Source organism: Musca vetustissima, unplaced genomic scaffold, assembly GCF_032173495.1.
Source record: "Musca vetustissima isolate MV318-11 ecotype Yass unplaced genomic scaffold, APGP_CSIRO_Mvet_v1 utg9499, whole genome shotgun sequence".
Lineage (NCBI taxonomy): Eukaryota > Metazoa > Arthropoda > Insecta > Diptera > Muscidae > Musca > Musca vetustissima.
Window position 1 is genome coordinate 161,821 of NW_026880201.1, and position 19,851 is coordinate 181,671.

General features: G+C 34.8%; 1 protein-coding gene across 1 annotated transcript in view; it reads right to left on the reverse strand.

The window, feature by feature from the left end:
• The window catches only part of LOC133325651 (TBC1 domain family member 1), a 78,844-nt gene extending 70,219 nt beyond the window's left edge, over positions 1–8,625 (reverse strand). The window contains exon 1 of the mRNA XM_061534373.1: positions 8,506–8,625. Coding sequence (XP_061390357.1) covers positions 8,506–8,625 — 120 coding nt within the window. The remainder of the gene's footprint in view (positions 1–8,505) is intronic.
• Between the last annotated feature and the right edge of the window lie 11,226 nt (positions 8,626–19,851).

The following is a 19,851-nucleotide window of genomic DNA, read 5'->3' on the forward strand; positions in this document are numbered from 1 at the left end:
AATATTTTTTTATAAAATCCACGCCTTATAAATTCTTCAAAAAATATTTTGTATAAAATCCACGCTTTATATATTTATAAAATATTTTTTATAAATAAATTTCAAAAAAATTTTCGTCCGATTTATTATAAATGGTGCACCAAAGTACCTATATATCTTTCGATTTGCACGAAATTTGGCATAGCGTACTAAGTTAAGTCTATAGTGATGTGTGTTAAGTTTCGTGAAAATCGGTTCAGATTTATATATAGCTTCCATATATATTTTCATCCGATTTTAGGTAAATTATGTACCAAAGTACCTATTTTTCTTTCGATTTGCACGAAATTTGGCACAGCGTACTAAATAAGGTTTAGACTGAAATGTGTTAAATTTCGTGAAAATCGGTTCAGATTTATATATAGCTCCCATATATATTTTCATCCGATTTTAGGTAAATGGTGTACCAAAGTCCCTATATATCTTTCGATTTGCACGAAATTTGGCAGAGCGTAATGAATTGGGTCTAGAATGATGTGTGTTAAGTTTCCTGAAAATCGGTCGAGATTTAGATATCGGTCCCATATATATTTTTGTCCGATTTAATGTAAATGGTGTACCAAAGTCCCTATATATCCTTTGATTTGCACTAAATTTGCCATAGCGTACTAAATTAAGTCTGGAGAGTTGTTTGTTAAGTTTCGTGAAAATCGGTTCAGATTTAGATATAGCTCCCATATATATTTTCGTCCGATTTTAGATAAATAGTGCACCAAAGTCCCTATATAACCTTCGATTTGCACGAAATTTGGCAGAGCGTAATGAATTGGGTCTAGAATGATGTGTGTTAAGTTTCCTGAAAATCGGTTCAAATTTAGATATAGCTCCCATATATATTTTCGTCCGATTTAATGTAAATACTGCACCAAAGTCCCTATATATCAATCGATTTGCACGAAATTTGGCACAGCGTAATGAATTAGGTCTAGAATGATGTGTGTGAAGTTTCCTGAAAATCGGTCGAGATTTAGACATAGCTCCCATATATCATTTTGCCCGATTTAAGGTAAATGGTGCACCAAAGTCCCTATATATCTTTCGATTTGCAAGAAATTTGGCACAGCGTACTAAATTAAGTCTACAATGATATGTGTTAAGTTTCCTGAAAATCGATTCAGATTTAGATATAGCTCCCATATATATTATCGTCCGATTTAATGTATATGGTGCACCAAAGTCCATATATATCTTTCGATTTGCTCGAAAGTTGGCTAGAATGATGTGTGTTAGGTTTCCTGAAATCGTTTCAGATTTAGATATAGCTTCTATATCTGACCAAATGAAAAATTTAGTATCGGTTGCCGAATGACATGTTTACGGATCTAATTTCATTTTACTGGTCCTTTAAAAATGCGACCTCTGTTAAATATACCCAAAGTGGTGAAGGGTATCATATAGTCGGCCCCGTCCGACTTTACTACTTTCCTTACTGGTTTCTATAGAAAAAAATCGACACTGAAGTGTCTCTTCGCATTTTTCCTATAGAAAAAACATTGAAGCTGGCCTAGTTGACTTTTCAAAAAAAAATATTTTTATAATCCACGCCCTGCTAATTCTTCAAAAAAAAATTAAAAATCCACGCAATGTTGATTTAAAAAATATATTTTTTTAAATCTTATTTTCATAGAATGACTTACATACTTAGCTGGCTTGTGACAGAACTTTCGCTCCATAAGCCGAGCTTAGAAAAGATTTCCAGGCGCGTCGGTCTTTTGCGCAGTTTTTCCATTTTAAAAGACTATTTCGGCAATGTTGTCTTCGACTTGATTTTTACATCGTATTCTTGGCCATCCCTTCTGCGTGAACCATCAGCTAGTTCGCTTTTATATGCCTTCTGGGCTGGGGCATCTTCATACATGTCCGAGAATAGCTGGTACAACTCATGGTTCATTCGACGGCGATATTCACCGTCAACGCAGATCGGCCCATAAATCTTTCGGAGAAATTTTTCTCTCAAACACTCCAAGAGCTGCCTCATCTGCTTGCGTAAGTACCCATGCTTCAGATCCATATAACAGCACGGGTAGTATCAGGGTCTTGTAGAGTGTGACTTTGGTCTGGCGGGATGTGGCCTTGCTTTTGAGTTGTTTGCTCAGACCATAGTAGCATCGGTTGGCCATCACTATCCTTCTCCGAATTTCAAAACTGATGTCATTCGTTTTATTTGTGGCGGTAACAAGGTATATAAAATCTTTAACTACCTCGAATCTGTAGTTCTCAAGTTTCAAAATGTTCTTCTCTTTGAAATCCGGAAATAATTTAATTTATTTTTTTTCATTATGGGAAATTCCTGTCATCCTACAACTAGACGCCCCACCACTTAATATCAAAATCAATATTGACTTGCTATGAACTGAACTTTTTCTGGGTCAATGGAATGTCATATTAGTGGATCAGCTACAACAACAACGACAGCAACAGCAATACTAAAACAAACTGAAACTTGCATGAATTCGTATTTATGTTCGAACAGAAGAACTGAACGAAGGATTACATCCTCATAAAAGTTTCAACACGACTGAAAAAAAAACAAAAGCAGCCACTACAAAAATTGATTTTTATGTTTGCTCTCTTCCCCAATTCGTTCTCTTGCTCCCCTACGACGATTTGACATGACGTCGTAAATTCAACATGACTCAAAATGCCAACAATATCCCCATCCCCACATAAGTTAGAGGTAGCTGCCACTGTGTCTTTAAAGCCAGAGTCCTATTCGATTTGAGGCAAAATGCTCGTAAAATGAAATTCTTTTTTTTTCCTTATGATTTTTTTGTTCTTCTTCTTCTTAACACCCACCACCCTTATCCTATCCGCCGATGGTATTTACTTGGGAAATAATTTGCACTGACTTAAACATGAATTTATATACAGCGGATATGTCGTGTGGCATGGAGAACGGATAAGGAGGCAAATGGGGGACAAAGTAAACACGTTTTAACTGCAATTGTTTTTTTTTTGAGTTTTCTTCAGGGTGCGGAGAATAATTAAAATACGCTCTTTCTCATGAATGCTCACGGGCGTGATTTCGAATGTTTTCAATTTATCGCGAATGATAAAGTTAGAATGAATGCACAAGCATTTGCAATCTCTCGCGAATGTTCGCATTGTACGAAAAATTCCCGAACGATAAAATCTCGCTGCAAGCGTCGTCGAATCATTCTTTCGCGAGCATTTGTTGCTGAAGAACATTCTTACATTGTTATAAACAACAACAAAAGAACGAATCGACGACGCTTGCAGCGAAATTTTATCGTTCGTGAATTTTTCGTACAATGCGAACATTCGCGAGAGATTGCCAATGCTTGTTCATTCATTGTAACTTTATCATTCGCGATAAATTGAAAACATTCGAATTCTCTCCCGTTAGCATTCGTGAGAAAGAAGGTATTTTAATCATTCTCTGCACCCTGCTATTGAGTTCAGGAACATTTGTTGTTATACCCTTCACCACACTGTGGTACAGGGTATTATGTCTTTGTGCATATGTTTGTAACAGGCAAAAGGAAACGAGATAGACACATGGTTCCTTTTGAGAATATACATGGAATCACTTTCTAAGTCGATTTATGCATGTCCGTCCGTCTGTCTGTCTGTCTGTCCATGTATTTTTGTGAGCAAAGTACAGGTCGCATTTATGATCCGAATTGGATGAAATTTGGCACAGCTCATTTGTTTGGCCCAAGGACGAACCCTATTGAAATTGGGAAAAATCGGTTCAGATTTAGATATAGCTCTCATATATATATTTAACCGATTTAATGTAAACGGTCCCTATATATCTTTCGATTTGCACGAAATTTGGTACAGCATAATGAATTAGGTCTAGAATGATGTCTGCCAAGTTTCGTGAAAATCGGTCAAGATTTAGTATAGCTCCCATATATAGTTTCGTCCGATTTCATGTAAATAGTGCCCCAAAGTCCCTATATATCTTTCGATTTGCACGAAATTTTGCATAACGTACTGAATTAAGCCTCGAGTGGTGTCTGCCAAGTTTCGAGAATATCGGTCCAGATTTAGATATAGCTCCCATATATAGTTTCGTCCGATTTCATGTAAATGGTGCACCAAAGTCGCTATATATCTTTCGATTTGCACGAAATTTGGTACAGCCTAATCATTTAGGTCTAGAATGATGTCTGCCAAGTTTCGTGAAAATCGGTCCAGATTTAGATATAGCTCCCATATATAGTTTCGTCCGATTTCATGTAAATGGTGCACCAAAATCCCTATATATATTTCGATTTGCACGAAATTCGGCATAACGTACTGAGTTGAGCCTAGAGTGATGTCAGCCAAGTTTTGAGAAAATCGGTCCAGATTTAGATATAGCTCCCATATATAGTTTCGTCCGATTTTATGTAAATGGTGCGCCAAAGTCCCTATATATCCTTCGATTTGCACGAAATTTGGCATATCGTAATGAATTACGTCTAGAATGATGTGTGTTAAGTTTACTGAAAATCGGCCCAGATGTTGATATAGCTCCCATATATAATTTTGTCCGATTTAATGTAAATGTTGCACCAAAGTCCCTATATATATTTCGATTTGCACGAAATTTGGTATTGCGTAATGAATAAGGTCTAGAATTATGTGTGTTAAGTTTCGTGAAAATCGGTTCAGATTTAGATATAGCTCCTATATATTTTTTCTTCCGAGTGTGTGTAAATTGTGCACTAAAGACCCAAAGTTTGTCTGATTTCCACACAATTGGTACAATGAACTGTAGTTACTATAATACATTTCCTTTACATTGCTTTATATAATTTTGTCCCATTGTAAGAAGCAACCCTATATCTGACCAAATGAAAACTTTAGTGTAGGTTACAGAATGGCATGTTTATGGATCCATTTTCATGTTAATGGTCCTTCAAAAATTCGACGTCTGTTATGATTCATCTGTTGAATATACCCAAAGTGGTGAAGGGTATCATATAGTCGGCCCCGTCCGACTTTACTGCTTTCCTTACTGGTTATTATTGTTGCTGTGTTTTGAACATTCGCGAGAATTCAGAAATGTTTGTTTTCATTCGTGAGAGAATGTCAGAAATAATTTCAACCACCAAACGAAACGAACGATCGTTGTTGGGTGCTCTCACTCGTTTGTTATTTGTGTGTGCGAACATTCTTTGACGAATGCGCGTTTGGTAAAGATGGTTTATCGCCATAAATTCATTCGTAAAATGAGCACACAACGAAAAGAATGTATTTTGAATTATTCGAATGTATTTGAATTATTCGCGAGCGAATTTTTGCGCACCCTGGTTTTCTTTCGCTTTGCATTTCACCAACACACATGCAAACCTTATGAGTATGCATGGAGATGGTGGGAAGTACATAATAAGTTTGAAATGTGGGAGGGGATATAGTTATCGAAGGATCCAGAGAGAAAAAAGACGATATTGTTTTTAATCAACGAATTGTGATTTCTTCGAAAAAATATTTGTTTTGATAATGGGTCACTGACGGAAAGTTCGAAAGATGTACAAATGGGTTTTTCGGAAATTCGACCCATAAGTGTACGAAAAGTACTGAACTTTACTAAATTTAGTTCTAATTGTATATTTTTTGAACATATATAGAGCTAGGCTGGGAATTGGATGTTGATGTATGGAAATGGTTTAAGAAGTTCGTACTTAAGTGTATAAAAAGTACAAAATTGTACTAAATTTGGTACTATTTGCATTTAGCGTTGAGCGTATAGTGATGGAATCCAGAAAATAGCAATTAGGATTACTATTTAGAGTACAGGATTGATGTAGCTTTGTATATATATCGTACTTATGTGTACGAAAAGTACTAAATGGTACTAAATTTGTTGCAAGTTGGATTTAGTGGAACAGGTAGAACAGGAGCCTTGAAATTGGCAATTAAAATGTCTGTTGGAGTGTAGCATTGAGGTAGTTTAGGAAATTCGTACTTATTGGTATGAAAAGTACAAAATGATACTAAATTTAGTACAATTTGAATTTTGCTTGAATGGATAGAGCTGAAAACTTGAAATTTGGAATAAAGATTACTGTTGAGGATTGAGCTATAGAGACATCTTTGGCAATTCGTATTTATGTGTACAAAAAGTACTAAACGGCACTAGATTTCGTACAATTTTGATTTGGGTGAACGGAGAGAGCTGGAAACCTAAAATTTGGAATAATCGTTGCTGTTGGAATATCGAATTGAGATATGGAAGCATAGTATTTATGTGTACTAAATGGTACTATATTTGGTACAACTTGATTATGTTTGAACGGATAGAACTGGAATCCAGAATTTTGGAATTAAAATTAATGTTGGAGTGTAGGATTGACATAGTTTAGGAACGTCTTAATTATAGAAACAAAAAGTACTAAATGGTACCAAATAGTTTACAAAAATGGTTTTGCGTGAACGGATAGGGCTGAGATTCTGAAATTTGGAGTGCAGGATTAAGATATGTCGGTTGTTTTGAAAATTTGCCATTATGTGTACTAAATGGTACAAAATTTGGTACAATTTAGATTTCAGTGAACGTATAGAGATGGAAAACTTAAATTTGGAATGAAAATTACAGAATTTAGGTATTATTGGAATTTTTATACTTATAGATACGAGAAGTACTAAATGGTACTAAATATACCATATTCGTTTTGTGTGAGCGGGAATTCTAAAATTTGGAATTAAAACTAAGGTTGGAATGTAGGATGAGACATGGAGATAATTTTGAAAATGCACAGGATTGAGACAGTGTTGGAAATTCGAACTCATAAGTACGAAAAGTACTAAATATGATATGATTTGGATCTATGCGAACAGATAGGGCTGGGATTCTGAAATATATGATTGGAATTACTGTTGCAGTGTGAAATTGGATTTGGATGTTGGAGAACAGATGGAGCTGGAATCTTTAAATGTGAATTTAAGGTTATTATTGGAGTACATGACTGAGGTAGTTTTGGAAATTCGTACTTAAGGGTACGAACAGCACAATGTTTAGTACAATTATGACTTTGATGAATCCTGAAAGTTGCAACTTAGGTTACTTAGGGCAGTGTAGCAAAAGTACCGAATGGTACCAAATCTGGTACAATTTAGTGAACAGACAGAGCTGCAATTCTTACATTTGGACTTACGATTACTATTTGAAAGCAGGATTGAGGTATATTTCGAACTTTGTAAAAAAAAATACTAAATTTGGTACAATTTGGACATTGGTGGAATTAAGATTACTGTTATTTGTAACAGGCAAAAGGAAACGAGATAGACACAGGGTTCCTTTTGAGAATATGCATACAATCACTTTCTGAGTCGATTTACGCGTGTCCGTCCGTCCATGTATTTTTGTGAACAAAGTACAGGTCGCATTTATGATCCGATTTGGATGAAATTTGGCATAGGTCAATTATTTGGCCCAAGGACGAACCCTACTGAAATTGGGCAAAATCGGTTAGGATTTAGATATAGCTCCCATATATATTTTCGTCCGATTTAATGTAAATGGTGCACCAATGTCCCTATATATCTCTCGATTTGCACGAAATTTGGCACAGCGTTCTATATTAGGTTTAGAATAATGTGGGTTAAGTTTCCTGAAAATCGGTTCAGATTTAGATATAGGTCCCATAGATATTTTCGTCCGATTTTATGTAAATGGTGCACCAAAGTTCGTATATATCTATCGATTTGCACGAAATTTGGCTCAGCGTAATGAATTAGGTCTAGAATTATGTGTGTTCAGTTTCGTGAAAATCGATTCAGATTTAGATATAGCTCCCATATATATTTTCGTCCGATTAAGGGTAAATGGTGCACCAAAGTCCGTATATATCTATCGATTTGCACGAAATTTGGCACAGCGTAATGAATTAGGTGTAGAATGATGTGTGTTAAATTTTCTGAAAAGAGGTTCAGATTTGGATATAGCTTCTATATCTGACCAAATGAAAAAGTTAGTATCGGTTGCAGAATGACATGTTTATTGATCCAATTTAATTTTACTGGTCCTTTAAAAATGCGACGTCTGTTAGGATTCATCAATTGAATACCTAGTGGTGAAGGGTATCATATAGTCGGCCCCGTCCGATTTTACTACTTTCCTTACTGGTATTAATCTGTGTAATGGAAATAAGAGAGAGATTTCGGAAAATATTGCTTATGTGTATGAAGAATCCTAAGTGGTAATAAACTTGATATTAGGTGTAGGAATAGAGATGGAATTCGGAACAATAGTACAAAATATTATACGGTATTCACGATTTCCATATGAAATATATATTTTTGTATTCTCTTTCCGGATACGAAGTAGCGGGTACTTTGCTAGTAAAAGATATTTTTATAAAATAAATAAAAACACATTCTTCTACAAAATGCAATTTCATAGCCCCTTCTCAATTCCCAATTGGATTTTTTTCCAAAGTTCAAATAAAAATTGCGAATAGTTCAATTGGAAAATATGCAAGCAAAAAAAAAAAAACCAGGCCCACTTACCTTCGAATAACTTTCCGTTGAGCGAATATCGTTTATAGTCCACGGCAGCATTGCGGCTGAGTAGCGCGGATCGACCGAAGCCGAACCGCGATATGTTAGAGAAACCAGACGGGTTTTCATTTTGCTGTTGTTGTTATTTGTTTGATGATAATTTTGTTGTTGTTATTGTAATTTTTGTTCCAGCACAAAAAAATGATAAATCTGCAATGTTGTTGTTGTTGTTGCTGTTATTTGAATATGCAATCAGAACATTTAGTTGATGTTTGATCTGCTCTTGGTTGCCTTGTGTAATTTGAGAACTTATTTTTTATTTCAAAATATTTGTTGTTTCCTTTTCAAACTTTTTTTGTTAGACAAGGAGTGGAGGATGTTTTCACTTTTAATTTCGATTTTCGTTTATCGTCATCAACGACATACTTTTTTAAAATTTTTTCAATTTATTGATACACACACGAACACACTTTCATTCACTTAAACATTGTGGCACTGTGAGGGAGGGAGAAGCAGAAAGAGAGAGAGAGAGGGGATAACATATAAACGTTGAGGAGTTAAGTTGTTTTTAATATTTAAATCGATATTAACAGGCATCGTCTATGCGACCGTCACAACAGCAGACGTCACATGGATTACAAAAAAAAAAAGATTTATATCAGATTGTTCGGCTGTGGATGGCTGGCTTTTAAGGTCCTTTAGGCAAAGAGAGGGCTAGAGAGAAGAGTACGCAGTGTGTGTTTTATTTAATAATCGACATGTCATACTTAAATAAAACAAGGGTCATTCTGTAGCGAACCAACAGAACCTCATCGAGGTTTTTCTGCAGAAAAAATAGGTTTCGAAAAAAGTCGATCCTGAAGGGTCCTACCAAATTTTGTTAAATAGAAAAAAATCCATCCAAGGGTCTCAGCAAATTTTTTATACAAAAAAATCCATCCACCCTGAAGGGTCACACCGAAAAAATGGAAAATGGAACAAAAAATGTTTCTATAAAAATCGACCCAAAACTGGGGCTCTAAAAAAAACAAATTCAAATTTAAACCAGTAAGGAAAGCAGTAAAGTCGGACTGGGCCGACTCTATGATACCCTTCACCACTTTGGCTATAGACTCAATGCAGTATCCTATGCCAAAATTTCGTGCAAATCGAAATATATATAGGGACTTCGGTGCACCATTTACCCTAAATCGGATGAAAATATATATCGGAGCTGTACCTAAATCAGAGCCGATTTTCTCCGAAACTTGACACACATCATTCTAGACTCAATGCAGTATCCTATGCCAAATTTCGTGCAAATCGGAAGATATATAGGGACTTTGGTGCCCATTTACCCTAAATCGGATGAAATTATATATGGGAGCTATATCTAAATCTGAACCGGTTTTCACGAAACTTAGCACACGCCATTGTGGAGACAATTTAGTACACTATGCAAAATTTCGTGCAAATCGGAAGATATATAGGGACTTTGGTGCACCATTTACATAAAATCGTACAGAACTATATATAGGACCTATATCTAAACTTAGCACACATTATTCTGGACCTAAGTAAGTACCCTATGCCAAATTTCGTGCAAATCAAAAGATATATAGAGACTTTGGTGCAGCATTTACCCTAAATCGGATGAAAATATATATGGGAGCTATATCTAAATCTGAGCCGATTTTCTCGAAACTTGACACACATCATTCTATATTCAATTCAGTACACTATGCTAAATTTCGTGCAAATCGGAAGATATATAGGGACTTTGGTGTACCATTTACATAAAATCGGACAAAACTATATATGGGAGCTACATCTAAATCTGAGCCGATTTTCTCGAAACTTAGCACACATTATTCTGGACCTATGTAAGTACCCTATGCAAAATTTTGTGCAAATCGGAAGATATATAGGGACTTTGGTGCACCATTTACATAAAATCGGACAAAACTATATATGGGAGCTATATCTAAATCTGAACCGATTTTCACGAAACTTAGCACACATCATTCTGGACCTAAGTAAGTACCCTATGCCAAATTTCGTGCAAATTGAAAGATACACAGGGGCTTTGGTGACCCGTTTATCTTAAATCGGACAAAACTATATATGGGAGCTATATCTAAATCTGAGCCGATTCTATGCTAAATTTCGTGGAAATTGAAAGATATATAGGGACTTTGGTGCCCCAAACCGGACGAAACTATATACGGCAGCTATATCTAAATCTTAATCGATTTTCTTCAATTTCAATAGAGTTCGCCATTGGGCCAAATAAGTGACTTGTGCCAAATTTCATCCAAATCGGATCATAAATGCGACCTGTACTTTGTTTTCAATTTAACATCTACAGACGGACATGCATAAATCGATTTTTTTTTTAAGAAAAAAAAAATCGACCCAAAACTGGTCTCAGCGAATTTTTTTCTATAGAAAAAAATCGACCCAAAACTGGTCTCAGCGAATTTTTTTCTATAGAAAAAAATCGACCCAAAACTGGGTCTCAGCGAATTGTTTTCTATTGAAAAATAAGATTGACCCAAAACTGGGTCTCATCGAATTTTTTTCTATAGAAAAAAATCGACACAAAACTGGGTCTCATCGAATTTTTTTCTATAGAAAAAAATCGACCAAAAACTGGGTCTCATCGAATTTTTTTCTATAGAAAAAAAAATCGACCCAAAACTGGGTCTCATCGAATTTTTTCTATTGAAAAAAATCGACCCAAAATTGGGTCTCAGCGACTTTTTTTCTATAAAAAAAATCGACCCAAAACTGGGTCTCAGCGACTTTTTTTCTATAGAAAAAAATCGACCCAAAACTGGGTCTCAGCGACTTTTTTTCTATAGAAAAAAATCGACCCAAAACTGGGTCTCAGCGACTTTTTTTCTATAGAAAAAAATCGACCCAAAACTGGGTCTCATCGACTTTTTTTCTATAGAAAAAAATCGACCCAAAACTGGGTCTCATCGACTTTTTTTCTATAGAAAAAAATCGACCCAAAACTGGGTCTCATCGACTTTTTTTCTATAGAAAAAAATCGACCCAAAACTGGGTCTCAGCGACTTTTTTTCTATAGAAAAAATCGACCCAAAACTGGGTCTCAGCGAATTTTTTTCTATTGAAAAATAAGATTGACCCAAAACTGGGCTCCAGCGAATTTTTTTTCTATTAAAAAAAAATTGACCCAAAACTGGGTCTCAGCGAATTTTATTTTCTATTGAAAAAAAATTTACCCAAAACTGGGTCTCAACAATATTTTTCTATAGAAAAAATCGACCCAAGGATATAAGCATTATTTTCTATAGAACAAATCGAGCCAAGGGTCTCAGCTAAAGTTTTGCTATAGAAAAAAAATCGACACTGAGGTCTCATCAAATTTTTATCTATAGAAAAAAATCGACCCAAGGGTCTCAAGAATTTTTTTCGGCCCAAGGGTCTCAACAACGTTTTCTAAGGGTCTCAACAATTTTTTTCTACAGAAAACATGGAGCCAAGGGTCTCAACAATTTTTTTCTACAAAAAAAAATCGACCCAAGGGTCTCAACAATTTGTTTTCTATAAAAAAAATCGACCCAAGGATATAATAAATTTTTTCTATAGAAAAATCGACCCAAGGGCCTCAGCTAAAGTTTTGCTATAGAAAAAAAAATCCACACAATGGTCTCAAGAATTTTTGTCGACCCTGAGGTCTCATCAAATTTTTTTCTATAGAAAATATCGACCCAAGGGTCTCAACAATTATTTTTTCTATAGAAAAAATGGACTCAAGGGTCTCAACAACTTTTTCTAAGGGTCTCAAAAATTTTTTTCTACAGAAAAATCAATCCAAGAGTCTCAACAAATTTTTTCTATATACAAAAAATTTACCCAAGGGCCCATTTTTTCTATAGAAAAAAGGATATCAACAATTTGTTTTCATAAGAAAAATTTACCCAAGGGTCTCAACAATTTTTTTTCTATAGTCAAAAATCGACCAAAGGGTATCAAAAAGTTCTCACCAAATTGTTACTATAGAAAAATTGACCCACCTCTTTTTTTATAGAAATCGAAATTTACCTACAAATTTTGTCCTGCGGTCCCTTTATAACGTCAACTGTGTATTTTGTAGCCAATTATTTTAATGAATGAATTATTAATTAATGTTGGCACCAAATATAAATTTGAATTTCATTTTCTTCCTCCTCCCACACCCCCCAACTTCATTGACGTCGTGGTTAGGTCACTCGTTTTTCATTTCATTCATCATTTCTATAAAATTTCAGTTTTGGCGACATTGGTTTGGCACGCAAAGGATATGCCACCAGCCCCCTTTTTCGTATAAATAAGGTTTGCAATATGGGGGCCGGCGGATGAGAAGGGGGCATTAGAATATGTCATAATTTCTTACTAGTTCAGCAGGGAGGGGCGGGATGGTTTTCGTGTTTAGATTGTTCTTCATTTACAACAACTGTGATTTCATTTTATTTTTCGAACAAAGTTCAGTTTTTTGTTGCTGTTGTTGCTTTACAAAGTGACGTTTGTTGTTGTTGTTGATTTGATTGCTTTAAGCTATTTTTATCCAAAGTCGGATAAAAATGTATTGATTTTCTTCCACACTTAGTGTGGAAGGGAGGCTAGTTAGAAAATTCCGCCAGAGAAAAAGAGAGAGGGAAATTGCCAATGAAGGAATGGTGGTGGGTGGTGTTGGCTGGGTGGGTGGCTAGCTGACTTGCTGACACATTCTGGCAGTTCTGTTTTGGTATGTAAAGGAGCGCGTTTTTTATTTCTTTCTTTGCAATTTTCGCTTTTATTTATTTTCTTATTTGGGAGTTAATAACATTTTCAGGTTTTTGTTGTTGGTTTTTTTCAAAAAATCTATTAAATTTTCTCCTAACAACAACAGAGTCGGCAACAACATAGTCCACAGGACGAATTAATGACACCAGACGTGACGACGAGTGAGGTGAAACGTTCCATGGCAAAAATTTAGAGCGCAAGACACATTACATCACACAAACACACAAAAGAACAGTGATGCCAATGTGGCGTTTTTTACGAAAAAAATTAATTCCGATTTTTTTTCTATACGAAAAAAATTAATTCCGAATTTTTTTCTATACGAAAAAAATTAGTTTCAAGTTTTTTTCTATACGACAAAAATTATTTCCGAATATTGGTTCTATACGAAAAAATTAATTCCGAATATTTTTTCCTATACGAGAAAAATTAATTCCGAATTTTTTCCTATACGAAAAAAATTATTTCCGAATTTTTTTCCTATACGAAAAAAATTATTTCCGAATTTTTTTCCTATACGAAAAAAATTAATTCCGATTTTTTTCCTATATGAAAAAAATTAATCCCGAATTTGTTTCCTATATGAAAAAAATTAATTCCGAATTTTTTTCCTATATGAAAAAAATTAATTCCGAATTTTTTTCTATACGAAAAAAAATTAATTCCGAATACGAAAAAAATTAAATCCGAATTTTTTTCTATACGAAAAAAAATTAATTCCGAATACGAAAAAAATTAATTCCGAATTTGTTTCTATACGAAAAAAATTAAATCCGAATTTTTTTCTATACGAAAAAAAATAATTCCGAATTTGTTTCTATACGAAAAAAATTAATTCCGAATTTGTTTCTATACGAAAAAAAATTAATTCCGAATTTTTTTCTATGCGAAAAAAAATGAATTCCGAATTTTTTTCAATACGAAAAAAAAATAAATTCCGAATTTTTTCTACACGAAAAAAATTAATTCCGAATTTTTTCTACACGAAAAAAATAATTCCGAATTTTTTTCTATACGAAAAAAGCTAATTCCGAATCCGAAAAAAAATATTTCCGAATTTTTTTCTACACTAAAAAAATTAATTCCGAATATTTTTCAATACGAATAAAAATATTTCTGAATTTTATTTATATACCAAAAATAAACCAATTCCGATTTTTTAAACGAAAAAATTTTAGAATTTTTTCCTATACAAAATTGACCCAAGGGTCTCAACAATTTTTTTCTATAGAAAAAAATCGACCCAAAGGTCTCAGCTAAAGTTTTGCTATTGAAAAAAATCTCAACAATTTTTGTCGACCCTGAGGTCTCATCAATTTTTTTTTCTATAGAAAAAAAATCCACCCAATTGTCATAACAATTTTTTTTCTATAGAAAAAATGGACTCAAGGTTCTCAACATTTTTTTTTTTTCAGTCCCAAGGGTCTCAATAACTTTTTCTAAGGGTCTCAACAATTTTTTTCTATAGAAAACGTCGACCCAAGGGTCTCAACAATTGTTTTTCTATAGAAAAAATTAATCAAAGAGTCTTTAGAATTTTTTCATATTCGAACAAGTCAGAATTTTATACAAATTATATATACGAAAGACATTAATTGCGATAAAAAAAATAATTCCAATTTTGTTTTTTTATACGAAATATAATAATTCCGATTTTTTCTATAGGAAAAAAGCATTTCAAATTTTATTCTATACGAAAACAAAATTAAATCCTATTTTTGTTCTATGCAAAAAAAATTAATTCCGATTTTTTCTATACAAAAAAATTAAATCAATTTTTTGAAAAACATTTTTGTCTGTACCAAACTAATTCAGATATTTTCTATAGAACACTTTTTGTGAAACCCATTTCGCACAGAAGAAATTTGGAACACTTTGGAACAATTTTTGTCGTATAATAAAAAATACTAATAATCTTATCAGTCGATCTCTAAATTAACATTGTTTTCGAAATCCTTGGTAATTTTTCTATAAATATTTTGATATGAATTTCTCACCCTCATGTACACTAAAAATTTCCAGAAGCATTTGGGTATTATAATATAACGTATTAAAATTAATTTTTTTTTATTTATTTTTTTGTTAACAATTTTTTTTTATTTTATTTTTTCCTATTTAGCGTTTTTTAATTTAAATATTAGCGCGTTTTTCTATTTCTTTATAGTTGACAACACAGCTTTCCGTTTTCCAACAATTCACAATCGACAAAAAACAACCCCTAATTTCTTTTTATGTTTTCAACAAAAGGGCCAACAAAATTCTTCTACCACTCTTGTTGGCAACACTCACTCACACATGTACACACACACATACACACTGGGGAACTCAAACCCTCTTTGCCGATTAAAGGAATTTCAACAAAAAAAAAGTTTTTTTTTTCATCAAAGCTCATAAAAATGGACTATGTAATAGACTTTGCAATGAAAATAACTTTCAATTTTAATTTTCTTCTTGGTTTTCTTTTTAAATTTATTTTTCTTCTTCTTTGCAACTCACTTCACGTTTTCTTAAATTTTATTTAATACTCTTTTTATTTATTCCATTTTATTTATTTTTTTCTTAATTTTGTCTCATTAATTCACAGTAGTTACTTTTTTGATTTTTCTATTTCTTTGCCATGACCAAAAAACGAACACTTTAATTCTTCTGTTCTAACAGACGACGACCGCCTCCGGAGAATATTGCAAAAACACTAAACTTTCATTGGAATTTTAAATACTCTGATAGGCTGCAAAACTCAGCCGTGGCAGCAGCAGCAACAACAATAACAACACCACAGAAAGGATACAAAACAAAGCTTGTTTGTTCAACTCACATTGCTTTAATAAGGATTCTCTTGCTCTTTGGAGTGTGGGGGCTCTCGCTCTCTCTCCACAAAAAATAACTTCACTCTTTCTCTCTCTCTCTCTCACAATATTGATGCTCCCCCTACTCAACACAATGTGTGGGGAAAGCAAAGCAATAACAAACCGACACATACACTCTCACATAGACACACAGACGGCAAATGCATTCGGCAGACAATTTAGTTTTGCAAAGGTTTGCAAAAACCGGACTTTTGTTACAACAAATTAATGATTTTTCTATAAATTAATATTTAATTATTATTTTTCGAACACTTTTTATAAATTTTTTTGTTATTTTCCTTTAATTTCTTTAATAAATTTGTATATTTTCCTTTTTGTTGCGGGGAGCACTTGTCACTTGTCACACTTGCACTAACAACAACAACAACACCACTGTTATGTGGGAGAAGTTGCGCGCATACTCAACAACAAAACAAATGAAAGGGGAGCACATAATTCAAAAATAAGAAGAAGAAGCAGCAGCAACAGCAGTCATTCACTGAATGTGATAGCTTGAATGATTTAAATTTGTTTAAATTGTTAAAAAAAAAATTAAAACGATATAAATTAATGTTGTTGGAATTGTTTAATAAAACTTGCCTTGAATATTATTTTATGTTACTGTTTCATTTCCAATCGTTCCATATCCCCAGAGATTTACAATCATCAACGTTACAGTGGTATATTAGGTGTGTCTTATAGCAATTTATAAGTGTGAATTTTGAATATAAAATATTTAAAATTTAAATAATTTTTTTTACCATGGCGTGGATTTTTTAAAAGAATATTTTTATGTAGCACAGAAGACGTGGAAATATTTTTCAATCACAAAGGGTGAGGATTTAAAAAAAATAAATCATAATGGACGTGTGTTAAAAATATGTTTTTCAAGTACTACATTGCGCGTGGATTTTTTAACTAATATTTTTCATGTACTACATAAGGCTTGGTAGTTAGCAGTACCAAACTCAAGCATCTCGATATACACAAGGCCACCCGGATTTCTCCCGATCGAAACACGAGAAATCAAATTGATTATGTTGCGATACACGGAAGGAATTCATCCAGTGTTTTAGACCGGGGAGCGAATATCAATTCGGACCATTACCTAGTGGCACCCAAGGTACGCACCGTCTTAATGTAGCAGCAAAGATGCAATCTAATGTAACACGGAAATTTGATGTCGAAAAGCTGCAAACACAACAGATAGCAGAAGCCTACTCCGCTCAACTTACCCAACTGCTTGACGAAATCACCCCTTGTCCCGATAATAATATAGAAGCACAATGGCAGAGAACTGCCCACTCCCTACAAACTGCAGCAAAAGCATCACTTGGGTACCAAAGGCCACCATCAAGAAATCGGTGGTACGATCACGAGTGTAGTAATGCTACTGATATGAAAAAAGCAGCGTATAGGGCAACCCTGCGGACATGGCAACACGTAATGTGATGGAGAACTATCGGGAGAAAAGGAGAGAGGAAAAACGTATTTTCAGAAAAAACAGAAGAAAGAACAAGAAAAACGTGAGCGTCAGCCAAACGAGATGTACAGGATGAAGTCCGGAAATTTTACCAACGGGTAAAACACCAATCCGAAGGCTTTGGTGCAGGCACATCCTCCTGTAGAGATGAAGAAGGAAACCTGGTGACAGATACAGACAGCGTGTTGAGGATCTGGAAGGAGCATTTCGAAGAACTTCTGATATCAAATAGTATCGGCGAAGAGGATACCCCAGAACCAATAATAGATGACGGTATAGAATGTATACCACCTGGCCAAGATGAGGTCATAAAAGCAATTAATCGGCATAAAAGTAATTAATCGGAGCCGATGGCTTACAAGCCGAACTATTCAAGACTGGTGGTCAGATGCTGGTAAGGAGCATGCACCAGCCAGATTAATGCAATTTGGCTAGAGGAATGCATGCCCAATGATTGGAATCTCAGCATCCTGTGTCCCGTGCAAAAACAAGGACACAAGCTGATATGTGCGCAAACTATAAAGGAATAAGTCTCCTTCCCATCGCATATAAAGTGCTATCCAGCGTACTGTGTGAACGACTGAAGCCAATGGTCAATGACATTATTGGACCATACCAATGTGGCTTCAGACCTGGCATATCCACCATTGACCAGATTTTCAATCTGCGCCAAATCCTGAAAAAAAACCCCATGAAAAACACATCGACACATTCCACCTATTCGTCGACTATAAAACCGCATTCGACAGCCCTATCCGTTAAGAGGTGTATAAAGCCATGTCTGCGTTTGGCATTCGTGCAAAATTAATTCGGCTATGCAGGATAACTTTAACAGGCACAAGATCAGAAGATAAAGTCGGAAAGGACCTCTCGGAGCCCTTTAATACCGAACGAGGATTCAGACAAGGTGATAGTTTGTCGTGTGACTTTTTTAACATCCTGCTGGAACAGGTCATACGAGAGGCAAAAGTGAACAGAAATGACACTCTGTACACCAAACAACACCAGTTACTCGCCTACGCCGATGACATCGACAAAATGGGTCGAACATTGAGAGCAGTAACAGCCACCTTTGAATAAATTGAGAAGGAGTCTGCCAAAGTGGGTCTGGCAGTAAACGGCGAGAAGACCAACATCATTGGTATCAACCCGCAAGACGTCCAGTAGACTCGGACCAATTGTGGAACTTGAGAACTACAGCTTCGAGGTAGTTAAAGATTTGATATACCTTGGTACCCCCATAAATAAAACGAATGGCATCAGTTTTGAAATTCGGAGAGGGATAGTGATGGTCAACCGATGCTACTATGGTCTGAGCAAACAACTCAAAAGCAAGGCCACCCCCGCCAGACCAAACTCACACTCTACAATACGCTAGTATTACCCGTGCTGTTATAGGGATCTGAAGCATGGGTACTTACGCAAGCAGATGAGGCAGCTCTTGGAGTGTTTGAGAGAAAAATCCTCCGAAAGATCTATTGGGCCGATCTGCGTTGACGTTGAATATCGCCGTCGAATGAACCATGAGTTGTACCAGCTATTCTGGGACGTCGACATTGTAGACGTATTGAGCTGCAGCGACTACGTTAGCTAGGTCATATTGTGAGAATGGATGAAGATGCCCCAGCCCAGAAGGCATATAAAAGCGAACCAGCTGATGGTTCACGCAGAAGGGAAGGTCAAGAATACGTTGGAAAGATCAAGTCGAAGACAACATCGCCGAAAATGGTCTTTCAAATAGGAAACACTTCGCAAAAGACCGACGCGCCTAGAAATCTTTTCTAAGTTCGGCTTATGTAACGAAAGTTCTGTCACAAGCCAGCTAAGTAAGTATGTAAAAAATCGGGAAAAAATTTTTTGGCACAGGATAAAGCATCAATTGTTGTTCGCATAGAAAAAAAATTGTTAGCTATTTTTTATCGCCTAGCAAAAAAATCTGGTAGTTTTTTTCGCATAAAAAAATTTCGTGGCTTTTTGTCGCATAGAAAAAAATTCGGTTGCAATTTTTTTCGCATAGAAAAAAATTCGGTAGCAATTTTTTTCGCATAGAAAAAAATTCGGTAGCAATTTTTTTCGCATAGAAAAAAATTCGGTAGCAATTTTTTTCGCATAGAAAAAAATTCGGTAGCAATTTTTTTCGCATAGAAAAAAATTCGGTTGTAATATTTTTCGCATAGAAAAAAATTCGGTTGCAATTTTTTTCGCATAGAAAAAAATTCGGTTGCAATTTTTTTCGCATAGAAAAAAATTCGG